This window comes from Colias eurytheme, chromosome 11 (genome assembly GCF_061535395.1).
Source record: "Colias eurytheme isolate Ceu_HAF_F1 chromosome 11, ilColEury1 Martin Lab GWU primary, whole genome shotgun sequence".
NCBI lineage: Eukaryota > Metazoa > Arthropoda > Insecta > Lepidoptera > Pieridae > Colias > Colias eurytheme.
Genome location: NC_142990.1, coordinates 5,727,848 through 5,746,677, shown reverse-complemented (window position 1 = coordinate 5,746,677; position 18,830 = coordinate 5,727,848). Strand labels below are relative to the sequence as shown.

The following is an 18,830-nucleotide window of genomic DNA, read 5'->3' as shown; positions in this document are numbered from 1 at the left end:
AATTGTTTATTTATTTCTTTTAATATTTGTGACCGTGTAGTTTACCCGCGTAGAATGCATACCGCGACTAAATAATAATAATCAATGCAAACGCGGTTCCAAAATCTTCCATGAAAGTTATTGTGACCACTGAATGCTGACTTGTGTGCCTCGAAGCAGTTTCTTTATTCATATTTATCAGTATTGTTTAGTGTTAATAACACAATATATTATGTGTTAAACGAACGTACAATTATTTATAACAGTCTTCTACTTTGTTGCGTATTAAAAAGTGAAAGTGTGTTCTTGATGTTTCATTCGAAAAGGTATGGTACCCTGATATTCATTAAAATATACATTTATAATGCTGTTTCTAAAATACGTATCAATTGATATTTGTTATTGGCAGATACTAGAATCTAATATATAAAATATTATTAAAATTTTATAATTATAATAATTAATAAAGCGTCATATTTTACCCACCGCCATGTTCAATAAACTTGACCTGACTCTTGCATTTAAATCTGAATACAAACGTATTCTTAAACTATTACTGGATTTTGGTAAACATCTATGATAAAGCTAAAAAATTATTGAAAATGTATCGTAAGTTAATTTGCTATAGCAAGAAGTTTCATCAAAAGAACACATTGAAACAAACACATTGTAAGCATATTTTCATTCGACTGTCATATTACCATCGGCGACAAGCGATAATGTAAAAAACAAAATAACATGTTATTTTTATAATGAATGGGTGCATACAGCACGGGGAGTTTTTTTTTATAATACAGTATTATAGTTATGGGTAGCATTGGTAAAACGACATCATATTATTTTCTTTAATGTTGTTTTTAGACTTCGATTTTAAATATGTATTATAGATGTAGCGTTCCTGAAAATAATGTTTTACCCCATTGAAAACAATGTTAAGTTAAGTATGCTCTAAAATTATTTCATTCTTCTGTAAATACAAATTTGATTTGCCCCTTTAAAGGGCAACGAACTATGAGTAGATATGAAATGTGATAAAGCAAGAAAAACATGTTTTCCATTGCAGTAAATTATTTTTACACGAAAAGTGCTTTACCACGTGTGCGTCATTGAAAAACAGGTCGTGGGCGCAATACAAATAATATTTGGGTTATATTGAGTACCATTATCGTTAATATATCTGCTGTATTGTGTTTTGTTAATTTATTCTCGTATCCACTTATCAGTTAAATTTATTTTGCACAAAACAATCTTCTTGTATTGTTTTGTGCATACACATCTCTCAACAATAAAATTCTAGTTCTACTATCTGTAGGTGCAAAAAAAATATTAGTATTGGTAGGTACTTACACTTAATGTTCACAATGTGTCACCACATAATATAGTGATGTTCATTATAACACTTTAGAATATACCTATGCAATGTATTATACCTACTATTAAATCATTTTTCAGATTTTATCCACAATATCTTCAAAATGGACCCCTAAATGAAATGTCAAGTATGAACCTCAACCTTATTCTGCGATACCTTACAAGTTGAGGTAGGTAAATTTCTTTTAATTTTTTATTCGCACTTTCAAGCAAGTGCTTATTATAAAAGGAAATGATGGTATTATAATGACATCAAAAGTAATTTACGTTCAGTCCTCTTTCATCATTTAAAAAAATAAACAAAACGAAAAAAAAAGTAAAACCAATGTCGATTGTATAGAACACATTTGGTTCTTGTACGCAGTCTTTCATGAGCCGGGTCAAATAATACTCAATGACCTTTAATTAACATTTTAGCATATTCATTGTATATTTGTTCACAATTGTTGGCTCTCAAGTATAGGAATAACTTTTTGTGTGTTTTCCCATATTCCTGTTTTAGAAAGCGTGTGTTTTTAACTTTTTAATTGTTACGCGTTGTTAAACTTCTTATAAATGCCACATTTAAATTTATTTGACGAGGATGTCAGCTGATCCCTGACCTTTATATCTGGTCAGAGCTCATTAAGGTTGTCACAGAACTTTAACCGCCAACGGACCGTTGATTTCTTAATCCACTTATAGAAAGGTTTGAGCAGCAGCAGCACACGATGACAGCACGTAATAGACACAAGTGAAAAGAAGACACTTTCATTTTTCCTTACAAAAAGATTCAAATTAATTACGAAATTAAAAATAAATTTGCATCTTGAAATTCGATTGTTTTTTGCACTTGTCAATGGTATTAATTTTTCATATAGTCAATTTATAACATATTGTACGAGTGTGACCTTATGGCATACTCACTTATAATACCACAAGAGCTTCAAAATTATCGGGTATTTTCCTATAGGTTCGTTGCAAACAAATGAAGGAGTCAAGTTTTTAGTCAAGGTTAAAAAATCACGAGCGCGAAGCGCGAGTGATTTTTCCTGAAAAACTTGACGACTTTATTTGTTTGCAGGGAACCTTGAGGGAAATGCCAGATAATTTTGAAGCTCGTGTGGTATTCGGGAGATTATTTTTCCGTCCCAAATGTCGGCCAATAATTTCACAATTGAATTGAACCTGTCAGTTTGACGTCAACGACCAGAGAAAATTTTCAAAAAATTATCAGTATAATACCATGTAGGTTGTACCACGTGACGTCGAATGGTGCAATTCTATTGGTCGATATTTGGGTCGGAAAAATAATCAAACTTATTTCATGCGTAATAAAAGTGCTACTTCACAATGTAAAAGGTCTAATATAAATATTTATGTTTGACATTAGATGGTTTATCTAAAAATCGTACGAGTTCGATGATGTAATCTTAAAACATGTACTTTACGTTATTTGACAATAGTATCGTGATATTTTAAGAGGACGTACATTCCCAATTACGGAATAATAAATTTATTTATTTATTTAGTTCTAATATAAACGGAGCATTAACTGACAAAAAGTATATAAACTTCCTGAACATGTACCTATTGATGAACATTGAATTACGGCTTGAATTTTGAGACGTACCTACCCTCAAAGAGCATGTACCTCTAGCAATAAATTTTAACGTCATAACTCCAAAAAAACTTCCCTATCACACCCGCAACACTCCACATGCATGATCGAATTGCCTCTTAGCGTAGTCCCGCGGGTAATAAAAAAATGATGATTTTATACAGATTTACGTCCCCCATTTCACCCACTTACAGGACGATATTCTAAATGTTCAATCTTTATACATAATCTCTTCGAATATTCTAGAATGATTATACACACATCAACAAAGTCTAGGGATATTTGGTATTGCATCAAATTTTGGGATATTGTAAATGGAAGGATTATAGCTCATTTTAACGTCTTTATATATAAGATATTTGATGCAATACCAAATATCCCTAGACTTTGTTGATGTGTGTATTGTGTTCTGACTTCCTCACTCCTGACTCCTCGAAGAATGAAAACATAGAAGTAAATAAGTAGGAATAATATTTATTGGTAAAAAAGGAAGAACAAAATTATAAAGATATCCTTATTACGTTTCTTGTTGTAAGACTTCATAAATAGGTAAGGTAATATTATCAGTACGAGTTCGAATACTGAGTTTATTTTAATTAAAAGCTTCGTTTTACCGATCGCTCCCAACAATGGCAGCTTCTATAATCAAGTTAAAACAAAGTTAATTTAATGCAATCATTTAAGTGAGCGCGTACGTGCTACACAAACGAAGTTGGTTAATAATATTAAGTTCTCACTAAAATATATTAAATATAATTATTATTTACTTAGGAATTATCATAACACTAATAAACATAAATAAAACGATTTGTAAAAATTGGGACAAAAACGCATTGGACAAACGTTTACAGTGCGTGTTTAAAACACATAACTATCGCTGATGTGCTTTGTGAATGCTTTTTCTTTTATAGCGGACTAGACAGTATTATAGAAGAGAATAATAAAAAATGTTTCAAAACTTCCGTTATCAAAATTAAATATACTAACAACTCCTACGATTATTCTAATCATATACTGGCAATGATCGATTCCGTCTTAAATTTTGCATGCCTGTACAGTTAACATCTTAGGTTAACATCATAGTTCAAGTTTAATCGACATATTCACTATTCAAGTCTTATCAGCAGGAAGTTAGTAACTGGAAGAAGTTTTATCTAATTTGATTCATGGCGCAAAATTTGTCGTGTGTAGGAGTAAAGCCGAGATCAGCTCACAGCTGCTTCTGATGTTACAGATATCAGTTGACGCAGCAAAATGAAAATATACTTTGTCATCTTATAATTCAAGTTCTAACCAAAAGAAACCAATGTGTTAATGCAATCTGTAATCCATATTATGGTTATTCCTCTGAGTACATCCGGTTGTCTTGAAGAAATCGCTATTCAGCGAAAAGGCCGCCGTTTATTACAATGTATTTTTGTTATTATTAAAATTTATCTAATGCAATAAAGCATAAATAAATAAATAATTGTCAATATTACCCGTTCAGTAGGTATCAGCTTGAAAAAACAATCTCACATCCCCTCAAACTTCCGCGTTTATAATAGTAAATAATTTGGAAAATCCAAAAGTGCACGCCTCATAATTTTTTTTAATAAATATTTTTAATTATTATTTTTGTTTATTTAATAACAATTAAACCACATCGAATCAGACCCTGAAAAATGAAAGGGTTCTATTCCTGAGCATACTCAAGCGTAAGAGAAAAAAAAAGACTCGATTAGTAAAGTATTTCGGTCGCTATCGTGTTAACAAGAAAAAGGATCCGCACATACAGACACACGGACGTCCAAGACAGAACTTTTTTAAACTGTTTTTTAACTAGTTTAAATAACAAAAATGACATCAAAAATATCATGAACGTTAAAAATAGTGTTTTTTCTTAATATGTGTGTGTATGTATTATCTTACAAGTGCAATGTATGATACATAAAGACATTTTAAGTTTGAAAAATCAGATGTTTTGCGCGAAGCGACAGTAGTACCCACCTCAACGCTTCGCTTATGAGGCGTGCAAAAGGATTCGGTAATAGTGAAGCTGTCGATGCAAACATCTATCAACTATAATAAACACTGTCAAAACAGGAAATAAAGTGTATACTTTATTTCGTGAAATAAGTGCTCATTTCTGAAAGTGAAGGTTCCAAATTTTTTTTACCCGATATCATACACATGATCTACATTATTATTAGTAGGTAGAGTTATTAGTACTCTACAGAATATAATAAAATAATTGTTTCGTTCAAAATTAGTCAGTTAGTTTATTTTGTCCTCAAACTGTATCCAGACTCGAACCAACCTCGGATCTTCTCACTCATAAATTAGCGTTTATTATAATGCGTATGTAGCGTGAGGTCATCAACTTAATACTTTATTGGTAATACTTTTTTCGTGTAAAAAATAACTTTTTTGTTTGACCGTCTTGAGCTATTACATAGTTACAGTTCCAGAAATATCGTTACACACTCATGTAGCAGTTTCGTAGCGACAGCCTGCTACAAGCTATAGAAGATATTAGTTTATACACAGTTTACAACCATCATGGTAATTGACATCATTAGATTGTTTACGAATATTTTATTTGTGGGGTTTTTTTGGGTGAAATGGTGGTATTAAACCATTAATCGCTAATAGATTTAACCATAGCAATCAAGATACCAATAACCTTAAGAACATATACTGTCTCAAAATAAGTATAAAAAATTGTACCTATGTTGAATTCTGTAAGTTATTTTCATTATTTATAAAAAAAATATAACAATAAAATATTATTCCTTCATATACGGGAACATATTAATCCCGTGTAACAATAGAATAGTGGATATATTCAGTAATATCGTACTTTAATACTTTCTATGTCCAAGTAAATTCCAATCACGGCTAGTCGCCAATACAATAGAGTACGCGTATGTACACTATAGCTTAAGCTCTGCTTGAATATGTATGTGTACGTGCACAAAATTATCTTTTTGTTGGTAGTTTAGACATGTGGTGATTAATTTTCAATTATTATATATCATGCGAACGTAAGCTGAGTACAATAAACGTTTATCATACATAAATAAATAAATGATTTTATATTAGGTATACCTTTCACGCCATTGGAAAAATCTTTAAAAGGATATTTGCTATTTTTAACATGAGCAATTATCAGAAGATTACAATTAGTAAGCATCCGTCTCAAGTTCTCAACACATAACCAATTTATATGGAAAAGCTTTTGAAAATGAAATGATGATCAATGTTAACCGCCGTTTTGTGAAGGCGTCAGTAGAATGGAGTGGCATTTGTATAAAAGAACGTGCTGGCTTTATATTGCGAAAAACGGGTCTTTATAAGAGCAGTGCGCTTCATAATTGACATTTTATATAATAAAACCAATTTTTGTACCATAAAGAAATTATTTTTAATGAATCACATTACTTTTAAGAACTTACGTTCGCATCTGAATTAAATTTAACTGAGAAGAAATAAAACAAAAATCATTTCGAAGTTGAAAAGTCTTGCCAAATAGTGCGATTGAAATTGTATAAAATTACTTGTAGCCTGAAGGCAACTTAAATTATCAACAAGAAACTTTAAAGAAATCAGGTCTTGGCATTTTTTTCTTCAATAGTAATTAATAAAAAATAGACTTTTGCTACTTGCTCGTCGTTAAAACAGAGAATGTTCATTGAAATTAATGTAGTTACAGAATCAAGTTTTAAAAAAGATTTTTAAAATAAAATTATGCCTTCTGTAACATCTCAATAGAAACATTATCAATATTTTGATGGCATAATACAACAAAAAATTCGATGCAGCCAACTTTCTATAATACTTAAACGACGTTTTTGTTATTAGGTAACCGTATACCGTAATGTAAGAAAATCGACGATCTAAAACGTACAAATCAGTTGTTCCTTGTTGTTCCTAATATAAAGGCCAAGGAAGAAGTTAGTTTAGCCGGCACTGGGTACGGGTCACATTTAATCTCGATTACATGCCTCAGTGGGCTTTTCTATGCAGACAAGGACCATTAACAGCTCACTCAGATTGGTAGTTATTTAACCTTTTATTTGCGGGACAAATACAAACAAATAAAACAACCCCTATTTAGTGGGTCTAGGAAAAATACACTGAACGTAATTCCTTTCTTATGTATTCCATTTATTCTATCGTTTTACAGAATCTGAAAGAAAGCCAAGCCTTTATTAGCCTTTTAAGAATTTTACCCGGCAAAAGCTACATTTTCAATATTTTTAAAAAGAATTCATGGCTGTGCAACGGTGACAGTAATCGTACAGGCGTTAGCTGCCATAATGTATGGATTTTTAACGACTTGCTGATATACAATGTAATAGGTATTATTATGTGTTATTTTTAGGTAACTTGTACGTCATTGACATTTTTGTTAAATGCTTCTTTAAAAAAAGTCATTTTCTTCACATCTACGTATTTTGTAATCATGTTGACCAAGAAACAAATATTTGTTTGAATAATTCAAACGTATTCTGAATCACTTGAATTAATTAACAATAAATAGTCAAAAGCATAATATTCCAAAAGGTTACAACATCTTTATTTTTTGCAAATTCTACATTATTTAATATTCACTTCTCATTCATCTTCTGCTTCCAAAATTGTAATAAAACCTGACAAAAATAACATTTTTGATAGCTCTACCTCATAAATACTTCTTTATATATGGTTAATCATATTTCATTGTTGATGATTGAGCGCGTGTTCTTTATCATGCTTATTCATACGGTAATCAAATACTGTGTGATGGTTTTCACGTGATAAAAGCGTAAACAAAGAATAATGCGCGATGCATTAACGTAAACAGACATTTGTCTGCGCTACACTTATGGTTGCTGTCAGCAGAATAAATAGACTAAAACTATTCCCTTTTCTAAATCTATTTTGTATAGTTTTATTTGCATTTAGAAATAATTGAATGAATTGGATTTGTTCTAAAATTATAACAGAAGATGTTATGAAGAACCACGTTTGTAAATAGGTATAATTGGAAATAGGTATACCTATTGTAAGATTTTTTGAGAAAAGATTACCCATTCAATTGATTTCCTTCTTTTGTATATCAATCATTCTTTAAATCATATTGTGTATCTTCTCAAATATCGGAAAACGTGTACCTTAACTACCTAAACCATGTAATTTTAAACATCCTTTTTGATTATATTTGTTGCCGATTGTTTACTCGAAGATGATTAATCAAAATAGGATCTTAATTGAACGAAAACATTGCTTATTCAAGAATAATATTTATGCAATAAAAATGTTTATTTCATAAATATAAAACTCAAGGTACAAATAAAAATTAAGAGCGCGAAGCGATGTGTTGATTGAATTTAATTTTGAATACTAATCTTATATAAAAAAAACTTTTGAGGTAATAATAAACTAAGTTTATGCACGGAACCCAATATATTATATTTCCGTAACCACTGTTAATTACACGTATTTAAATTTACAACCATACAAAGAAGATCGATACTAATTACTAAGTCATTGATACAAAAGTGTGCTCATTCAACATTACTGTCCGATATAATTATCACAAAACAATCATATAATGTGATCTCAGTGTTACTTCATTTGCATAAGATAAAATACTTATCTGGTATTGTATGAAAGTATATTTAGAGTGCATCTTACACTTTGTCTATACTAATATTATAAAGAGGAAAGGTTTGTATGTTTGTATGTATGGTTTTCACGCATAAAGTACTGGACCGATTTTGATGAAATTTGGCACAGATAATCTTTAGACCCTGAGAAAGAACATAGGCTACTTTTATTGCGAAATATGTACCACGGGCGAAGCCGGGGCGGACCACTAGTAGCTTATAATATACATATAACAATGAATGCTATTATATATATTTAATATAAGCCCAGATAATATCTTTATTGCATAACATGTAGTCTGTTTCAATATCAAAAATGCATTTGATTTCAAATTCGAAGCCAAAAATTTTAATATTTTGAAATTTAAACAGGATTATGAACTATCACAACACGATTTCATAGTCATGACTCATGACTCATGACGTATCTTTGTTTATATTTATGATTAAAAAAACAAAATTTGAAAGAAGGGGAAATAGGCACACAGAATTTTTTAAAAAGCAATGTTCGCAATTATTAAACGCATTATATTTTTGCAATACAGAGGGAATAGAAACAATGTTTAAATAAACAGTAACCAAACTGTGATCTCGATAAAGAAACGGAACATGGACGTGTTTTTCTTATTTTTTTTTAGTTTTTATTAAATCGGATATTATTTAATTTATGTATGTTTTATATTGTTTTAAAAATAAATAAATATTTGATAAGTCATCATGGTTATGTTGTATCAAAATTAAAACGAATTCAAATACAGGAAAGATTTCTTATCTTTACAAAACGGGCCGAAAGAATTATTTGTAACATAACACAAATATTGATTTTGTACAAATTGTAATATTTACACAAGTTCCTTGAATCAATGTTTTAATATAGAATAAATTTATGCACTTTCTACATACCTTGTGTCCATTTTTGGTTTATTGTAGTCTTATGTGGTGGCGGCCGATAGCGTATATCTTTGTTCTTTATCAGGTAAGACCTTCTTCGTTCACTGTGCTAATAAAAACGGCATACAAGTAGCAAACAGCACGACGGCTGTCTTATGGCTTGTTTGTAAAACGATTAGCACGCGTGTCCCCGCACCCAAAGTTGACATAGCGCATTAAATGATTTTTCAACCTTGCTGACCAGGAATTTCAGAAAACTTGACTATATTCATTCGCATCACTACACTAAAAGTGTTTATAATCACACCTTATACATCCACTGTATCACTATAGATTGTCACCAAATATATCGTTAGTTTATTTTTACAGAATTTCCTTTATTGGTACTTAAAGAATTAGTTCGAGGCAGAGTTTAAAAGTTAAAGTTTAATATGGGTAATTTCGTGTAGTTTTGAAATCGCGAACGTTAAAAGCGGCTCGTGATTTCCGCGGCCGGGAAACTTGTGAAAGTTTCAGCGGCAAATACTACGAGAGGCGTTACGCTGCGCCGGTAGGCGGGAGGCGAATGCGCGTTCTATGATGCTTCTATGTACACCAACCCTAACACAACACGAAGACCTACGTCTTTGTCAACAGCACTATTCATGCATATTTAATTAACTAGTATTAAAATTGTGTTAACAAGCGCTGATAGCGAGATTAGTTGTAACGACGTGATGTTATTTAAACTCGTTCACACCAGTATTTCTTATTATAAGGCTTTACTTCTAAAGATTCAATGCTGTAGAAATTTTGGTAATTCTTATTCTTTTCTTCTACGAGTAGACTGTAGATAGCTGAATTATAAAATAATAAAAATGCGTTATTTATGACACATAACAGAGAATAATATGATAAATACAATATTTTTTATTACTTGTAAGCAAGTTGTAAGCTTGGATAATGGATACCTACTTCTATATTGGTTTTCAATCATATTAGAGTAACTTTGCCTCTATGAGGTGGACCGCAATATTATGAAAGTGATTTATGTTTTATCACTTCATCACTTTGATTTGTCCAAGAGAGGGACAATTAAATATATTTAATTTTCGTCAGTTTCACAAGGTAATGAAGGTAGGTACTACATAGAGTTACCTAAATCTAAATTACATAAACACAGATTCATACAATTTAATCCTGTATGTTTTGGTCTACTGATCTACTGAACTTTACTGTGCAATTTGTTCATCTAAAAAAACAAATACATTATTTATTTGTGCGGAACCCTTAACAGAATTTCATGTGTGAACATTTTGCAGTTTTCAACAAAGAGGTATAATTTAAGTTATATTCCGCTTCAATCCTTTGAATACAACTTTGTGGTATATCAGCTGCTTCAATTATAGTGATATCGAAGACAAGTTTCTCAAGAGATAGTGTGCTGTGTAGTCACACACATGTAGAGTTGTAGTTTGATAATGTCTAGCTAGATTGTACGTCTACTAGCTACGTCATGAAATGTTGGTAATTTTTATGACCATACCTAATATGGTATGAAAGGTGATAGAGAAGTCTTGCTCTTTTTTATGAGTTTTTTCCGCCTTTTTTCCGTAGAAACTGCTTTCTGAACCGGAGGTAAATAGTAGATAAAAAGGTGTAATAATATGTTATATTATAACGATTCAAAAGTGCTTCTAGAAAGAATCTAATTAAATAGATAAATTTTTGAGTTTAAATTTGTGGTTATAGTATCTAGTAGATACTAGATATTATACTATTTAAGTACTGAAAATAACTGTAAACGAATCTAAACCGCCTCATTTCTAATTAAGAAACACCTATCACTGCGAAATAATAAACTAATTAAAATAATAATAAATAACAATTTATACAGTAGATTTCAATTTTGAAGGAATCAATTTGGTTACTTTATTATTAAGAAATACCTATTGGTAGGAAACTCCAAAGAACTAAGAAACAGCCTACAGGAGCCAGCTATATTATCTACTCCATTTTATATTCCGAGTGTTAATTTGTTTGAAATTTAAACAATCGTACTTTCTGGAGAAAACTTGGCAATGTGATTGTGTATCTTTATTTATTTGAGTAGACTAAGTTTCCATTCCAAGGCGCCTTATTTATACAAAGGTTAATACAGAGAATAGTGAAATGGGAATAATAATTTTTCAATTAAATTGGAAAAAAGTACGGAAGTATGTATGTATTATGATAGTAAATATATTGGAATATTTATTGAAAGCAATATGTTTTAGATGTATCCCTTCATAGGTTATATCGTTATAGTTTTATAGGCTCTCTTCACATTGGGCAGCGTTGTTGGCTCAACAATTAATGTTCGTCGACGTTTGCCGCGGCGCGGCGATTATGAGTAAGTACATTAATTTCAACACTGTATATTGTGAAGAGGGCCCAATAAATTTATCACCAGTAGAAAATAGAACTTCAACTAAGAACATTAAAGAGTCAGAGTTAGAATCTGAAAATGTTTGATTACGATAAAGTTTTGATCAAAGTTAGCAAAAAATAAGAAAATTGCTGGTCCCAGTAAAATGAAAATTTGGATATTTTTGCTAATCGTATAGGAGCTACCAACGTTGACAAGTGAGCATTTTAGTATAGTTGGTTCTTTGATATACTGTTCCTCTTGCTATTTCGGTTAGAGTCCGGGCTGTCTGGCTGGTCGCAGTGGTTGCGTTTTTTAGTGCGCATCTCATCTGCACAGGATAATTTCCCTAATTTGAAGTCATTTTTTAACGCGTAATTTTTAATATTTTACCTTTAGATAGATCCATCAGACATAATTTTTTTATTGCAAGATGTTTTTTTCGTTGTTAAATAGGTGCCAGACGCAATTTTTTATTTCGTTTTTATAAAAAATTCAAATTATTTTAGAATGTCTGTAAATTTCATATTATGTTCTTCAAACATAATATAATCTAAAATTAATTAGCCAGACGCTAATTCGATTGTTAAGTATTAAATAATGTGTATAAATAAAAAAAAAGTAATGAAGCATGCAGCTCATCAGCTAGTGTATTTTAACTATGCGACAGGAAATAATTGCAAGAATACAATATTATTTACACTTGTTCTTATAAATAAAAGCTAAAATGAAAAAAAAAAACATAAAAGTGAAAAATAAATTAAAGTTACCATACATTGAAAAGAATGGAATAAAAACCAATGAAGGTTAAACAATTACATTGTTAAATTTAAAAAGCCATCTTCATAATCATCATCATCATCATCTTCCCTCACACTGTCAGAATTATTTATGTTATCGTCTAAGGAATTGTTATTGTTTTCCAATATTCCATCATCTGTAAACAACTAGAAAGTTTGTTTCAATATTGATGTACACACATACACACACACAACACACACACACCACACCACACACGACACACACACGTGAACACACACACACTCGCATGTTTAAGTTTGTATTGAATTTAACTAAAGTAGTTAGCATGAATTTATATAGGTAGGTATACTAGCGGTCCGCCCCGGCTTCGCCCGTGGTACCTACATGTATAAACTATCCTATCTCTCAAGTTGGATCGAACTGCACATGGTGTGCGAATTTTATTATAATCGGTTAAGTGGTTTAGGAGTCCATTGAGGACAAACATTATGACACGAGATTTATGTATAATATATATTAAGAATTAAGATTAATGAATTAATATTGTTATCATCATCACTACATAGTATAAAAAAAAGTCGCTTTCTCTGTCCCTATGTCTCTTTAAATCTTTGAAACTACGCAACGGATTTTGATGTGGTTTTTTTAAATAGATAGAGTGATTCAAGTGGGAGGTTTATATTGTATAATAACATCCATTAAATAGTGGAGAAGTACCTACTGTTATTTTTGAGGTTTCTAATGTGATTTCGTAAATAATTACAATTTTTCCACTTACACTGCAAACGGAGGCACCCTACGAGTTTTATCAAAATAATGTACTAACTACATTGAAAAGGTCTACAGAAAAGTCCGTGATGGTATATGTCTATCTCTTATGGATAACCCACAATAACTTTTTTTGTCATTTACTTTTTACGACAAATAATGGCTAATTTTCGAAGCGATTTTAACCAATACAGCATTAATCCTTAACCAATTAAAGACCTTGAATACATTGTTCATTTAATATAGATCTATATGGCCCTTTACACCGTATGATCTAAGTGAATATTTTCGAAGATATTACAGATTTAAAAATTGCGGGACGTAGCGTTTGCGGCGGTACCAGCCGGCCGCCCGGCTATATATTTTTTACCCGTGCGAAGCCGGAGCGGGCCGCTATGTTTTTATATTCAACGTTCACAGTTTTTCTGTAGTGTATTTAGTATCAGCATTGCACCCGTGCGAAGCCAGGGCCGGGCGGGTCGCTAGTTAATATTAGATATATATTAGAAAATTTAACTTGTATTGGCAACACTGTATTTTGTTTGTGGTTCTTTTTCTTCTTGTACGCGGTGTGTAATGTGTGGTATTATGCTAGGCGTCCATTACAGGCGGATCGGGCCGGGCCGCATCGCAACGCAAACACACACATTACACCAATGTGCTATTGGAAACAATATACATAACTTTATGTAATCGCTGTTTTCATTTAAACCCATAACTTAATAGTTAAGTAATAAAAAAATTGTTTTGTATAGAAGATTGTTGATGTACCCTAATAGTTTATTTTTTAGCCTAAGGAATAAAATGTACCAATGGAAGGTACTTGTTCCCACAACACAGGGAATCCTAGAGTAGGAACAATTCAATTTCTATGCATCTTAGGTATATTTTCGAAAAAAAAAAGTTATTTTTTATTGTTATTTAATTTTCGCGGCCGACCCTTTCTATCTCTCTTGCACTTTAAACTATCTCTCCATATATACACAATCATCAAATTGTTAGGTATACTTACCTACTTTCACTACGTTTTTATTTGTACATATTTAATACTTAACAATCGAATTAGCGTCTGGCTGATTAATTTTAGATTATATTATGTTTGAAGAACATAATATGAAATTTACAGACATTCTAAAATAATTTGAATTTTTTATAAAAACGAAATAAAAAATTGCGTCTGGCACCTATTTAACAACGAAAAAAACGTCTTGCAATAAAAAAATTATGTCTGATGGATCTATCTAAAGGCAAAATATTAAAAATTACGCGTTAAAAAATGACTTTAAATTAAGGAAATTATCCTGTGCAGATGAGATGCGCACTAAAAAACGCAACCACTGCGACCAGCCAGACAGCCCGGACTCTAACCGAAATAGCAAGAGGAACAGTATATCAAAAAACCAACTATACTAAAATGACTTTTTTTTTAACGTTAATAGCTCCCGTACCATAATGGAATAATGTATTCTATAATTCAGTTTGAATAATATAATTATTGTCTCGGCCGTCTCGACAAACTGTCAGTTTTTAACACAGAGAGACGTGGCGTAGAGAAACACTCACCTTAAATTAAATGGGATCTTTCTTCAAATGGGCTTCTTAGATTTTCCAAATTTTTCGTAATTACAGCTTGGGAATTTTGTAATTACGCCTTGATGTTTCATTATAGAACACGACGCTTTATGTTTTCCTGTGGTGCTGAAGTTGTTATCAAATGCAGAAGCTGCTATATTTTAATGTAACTCATGGAGAAAAATTTATGACAGAAATAATATATAAAGAAATTTCATAAGTATCCATTTAAACACAGTCGACATCAGACTAACTCCGACCGTAACCACATATTTCGATACATATACTGCTAGATATATTACAAATAACCAAATAGAAAATTAGGTAAATTACATTGAAAGCATCTGTAAAAGTAATTTGCTAATTGCTTACCATAAATCAAGGTAGAATTTTTGTTACTTGTTGGTTCTTTACTTACATTAATCACTCAAGAAACCCTGTTCATGCACGCACGGGTTTTTTTTTTTTTTTTTTTTTTTTTTTTTTGTGTGGTGTCTCTCAATGTTAGCCAGAAGGGCTTCTACATTTTAACGCGGACGCGGGGGTGAACTGAAGGTTCACCCTGGTAGCGACATGCACAAGGGCGTCCCCCCTTGACGGGGACCACGAACCTCGGCTTGAGCTGTCGCTTGAGTGGAGGAGGCCAGAAGGGCCCTAATCGGACGGGCGCACGGGTTGCAACCACAAGAGTGTTAGATATTGTTTCTAGAAAATTAATTTACGATTAAATATAATTACAGTTTAAATAAATTGCGGTTAATTACACTAGTTTTTAATTGCATAATACGAGTTGTTTCGTAGGTATACTACGGGAACTTATATATAAGCTTCTAATCTAACGAACACTATACTTTTAATAAATTTAGCTCTGTTTGAATGAATTGCACGCCTCATAAGCGAAGCGTTGAGGTGGGTACTACTGTCACTTCGCGCAAAACATCTGATTTTTCAAACTTAAAATGTCTTTATGTATCATACATTGCACTTGTAAGATAATACATACACACACATATTAAGAAAAAACACTATTTTTAACGTTCATGATATTTTTGATGTCATTTTTGTTATTTAAACTAGTTAAAAAACAGTTTAAAAAAGTTCTGTCTTGGACGTCCGTGTGTCTGTATGTGCGGATCCTTTTTCTTGTTAACACGATAGCGACCGAAATACTTTACTAATCGAGTCTTTTTTTTTCTCTTACGCTTGAGTATGCTCAGGAATAGAACCCTTTCATTTTTCAGGGTCTGATTCGATGTGGTTTAATTGTTAAATAAACAAAAATAATAATTAATAAATATTTATTAAAAAAAAATTATGAGGCGTGCACTTTTGGATTTTCCAAATTATTTTATTTTAAAATATTTCTAAATTAATTCATTTCTGTAGATAGTACATAATTACATAATTCAAAATGCGTATCAATTTACTACTCTGATTTAATTATTATCTATGTTATTTCTGGGCAAAAATAATATTAATTGTATAAAGCACATTATTATAGGCATGGATCAATATATTGGGCCATGATTATAGGCATATTATAGGTAACGTATTTCATATTTGATTTATACATATACCTACTTTTTTCAATAGTCTGTAATATCAATTTGCAAATAAAGTATGTTTGGAAAAGATAGAATAGACTGAAATATCGTATAAGTTTATCTATTAAAATGATGTTTGGAGTACATTTACAAAGACTAAGACGAGCGTAAAAGTATTTGTTGCTAAAAAAACTTTTGGTACCTTTTGTGATTTATAACTCCTATGTACACAGTAGTTAACGTCCAAGGTTTTACGATGGAAAAAGGACTATTTTAAGATTCAGTAAAACTAACCTTTGTGAGTTATGAGTTCGTTCCTTCAATCCGTTTGTCCTTACCCTATTTTTTCAACTTTAATGGCCATAAAAGTAGGGTAAAATTTGGTTTGGAAATAGATGGTATTTTCAAGAACAATAAATTGGCACATATATTATAGTTATAGGAATAGGTACTTTGTATTCTACAAATTAATCGATTGTTTTAATACTATGAAATTGTAACTATTAAATCCTCTGTTTTGGCTTACACACTGCACATGGGCTTATTTGAATAGTTCACAGAATAGTTGCTACTAAAAAAATATTCCATTTTTTTACTAATGCTTTCAAAGAAAAAGACTATAACAATTATTTTAGGTTGCAAATAAAGGTAGATGACGGCCATAGAACACATTTCGGGATTTGAATCTGGTGTCATAATATTACTTATATCGATGTCATAGGATGCGTGATTTATATAAAATTGAATGTGTGAGGGATGGTTTTCCGCGGAATCTCGGTAATACCTTTGTTTTTGATGAAAAAGGTTTTTTCTGGGATAAAACCTATGCAAATCTATTTATCATCGCTGTGAAATATTTTTATAGAAAATGTGCAATTACACACATCAGGAATTTTAACGGAAACTTCTCACTTTTTAAGATTTAGTCAGTTTAGACAATTATTATTTTTTTATTTGTAAGGGCTTTTTCTTAATTATTTATTTAATTTGCCTCAATAATTGAAGATGAAGATGAAGATCCATGAAGATGAAATTAATTGGTACCTACTTCGTTTTTTATATTTTAGAAGAAATGTTACAGAAAGTACTGATTTCAATATACATTATGAAACTACATGTTTAGAGGTATTATATGATGTAAAGAACATAGGTACTTTATTTATTAAAAATATCTTATTTCTAGAAGCTTTATATTGATACCGTTCGTCGTATATTTTCAAGAGATATTTAAGTATCTCTGGTCATAAATATTGTTGATAAAAATAAGTGTAAATCGGAATGGTCGCCCTTAAAATTGAATATTCTAACCCAAAATACCCTTGAATAAAAGAGACCCGCATACTAAAAAGTCAAAGGCGAGATGTAACAATGAAATTAGAATATATTTCCTTACTTTTACGACCCATTGCTTACCAGACCCGACTCGATTCAAAATGTTGTTTCAATTTTTTATTGTTATTACTTGACAACATCCTATCGATAAAACATTGTCCATTTCTTTGAACATTATATTTTGCCACTATTATATATATTTACAATAATCTATTTATTTTACAATATTTCTTGATTAATTAAAGACTTTTTGTTTTGGCTGAAACTTGAAAGAATGTGGAGAAAACGTTGTTATATACCTAATTATGTTTTAATAATATACCGTCATCATTACAATAAGGTTATTTACCTATATCCATCGTGACGCGACGCAATTTCCAATTATATAGATTTTTGGTAATATCCTGTCAACAATAAATATTTAATCATGAATTTCAATAGAGATTACACAACAGGATAAGCGGAAACTTTGCCTAAGCTGACCTTTGTTATTAATCGCTTCCATATTGTTTGTTAACTTGTTAATACAAATATGGACAAATCGTCGTAATTAAATGGTATTATTCTATTGAATATAGACAAAGATATTATTAGAAGATAGAATAAAGAAAGAAAAAGATAAAAACCAAAAAAACTGTATGTGTAGCTAAGTAGGTTATGCTATCGGAAGATATTCAAATATTTGATTGAACAGAAAAACTTCTTTAGTTTCGAAATCTAAAAATGATTTACTTTCAGCGCTCAAAACATAAGGTAATAAAGCATGTAAAGTTACATCTCTGGATTACATGAATATACTCACCTTGGCAGTTGGGATATAAATTCAATATCCCCGAAACATACAATTTATTGGAAACTTTCCGAAAGTAGAAACGAGAGCTTTGTGATAGCGTTTCTCGAAATCTTTATGAATAATGTTTCGTATTTGCCGGAGAAGCTTCCAATATTACCTACGATTATATCTTATATCTGAGCTATTGTATGTTATCATA

General features: G+C 30.9%; 1 protein-coding gene across 1 annotated transcript in view; it reads right to left on the bottom strand.

Moving 5' to 3' along the window:
• The window catches only part of LOC149904588 (RYamide receptor-like), a 33,709-nt gene extending 23,704 nt beyond the window's left edge, over nt 1–10,005 (bottom strand). Inside the window, exon 1 of the mRNA XM_090106904.1 lies at nt 9,487–10,005. Within this exon, the coding sequence (XP_089963030.1) occupies nt 9,487–9,497 (11 nt within the window). The 5' untranslated portion in view covers nt 9,498–10,005. The remainder of the gene's footprint in view (nt 1–9,486) is intronic.
• Nucleotides 10,006–18,830: the final 8,825 nt, after the last annotated feature.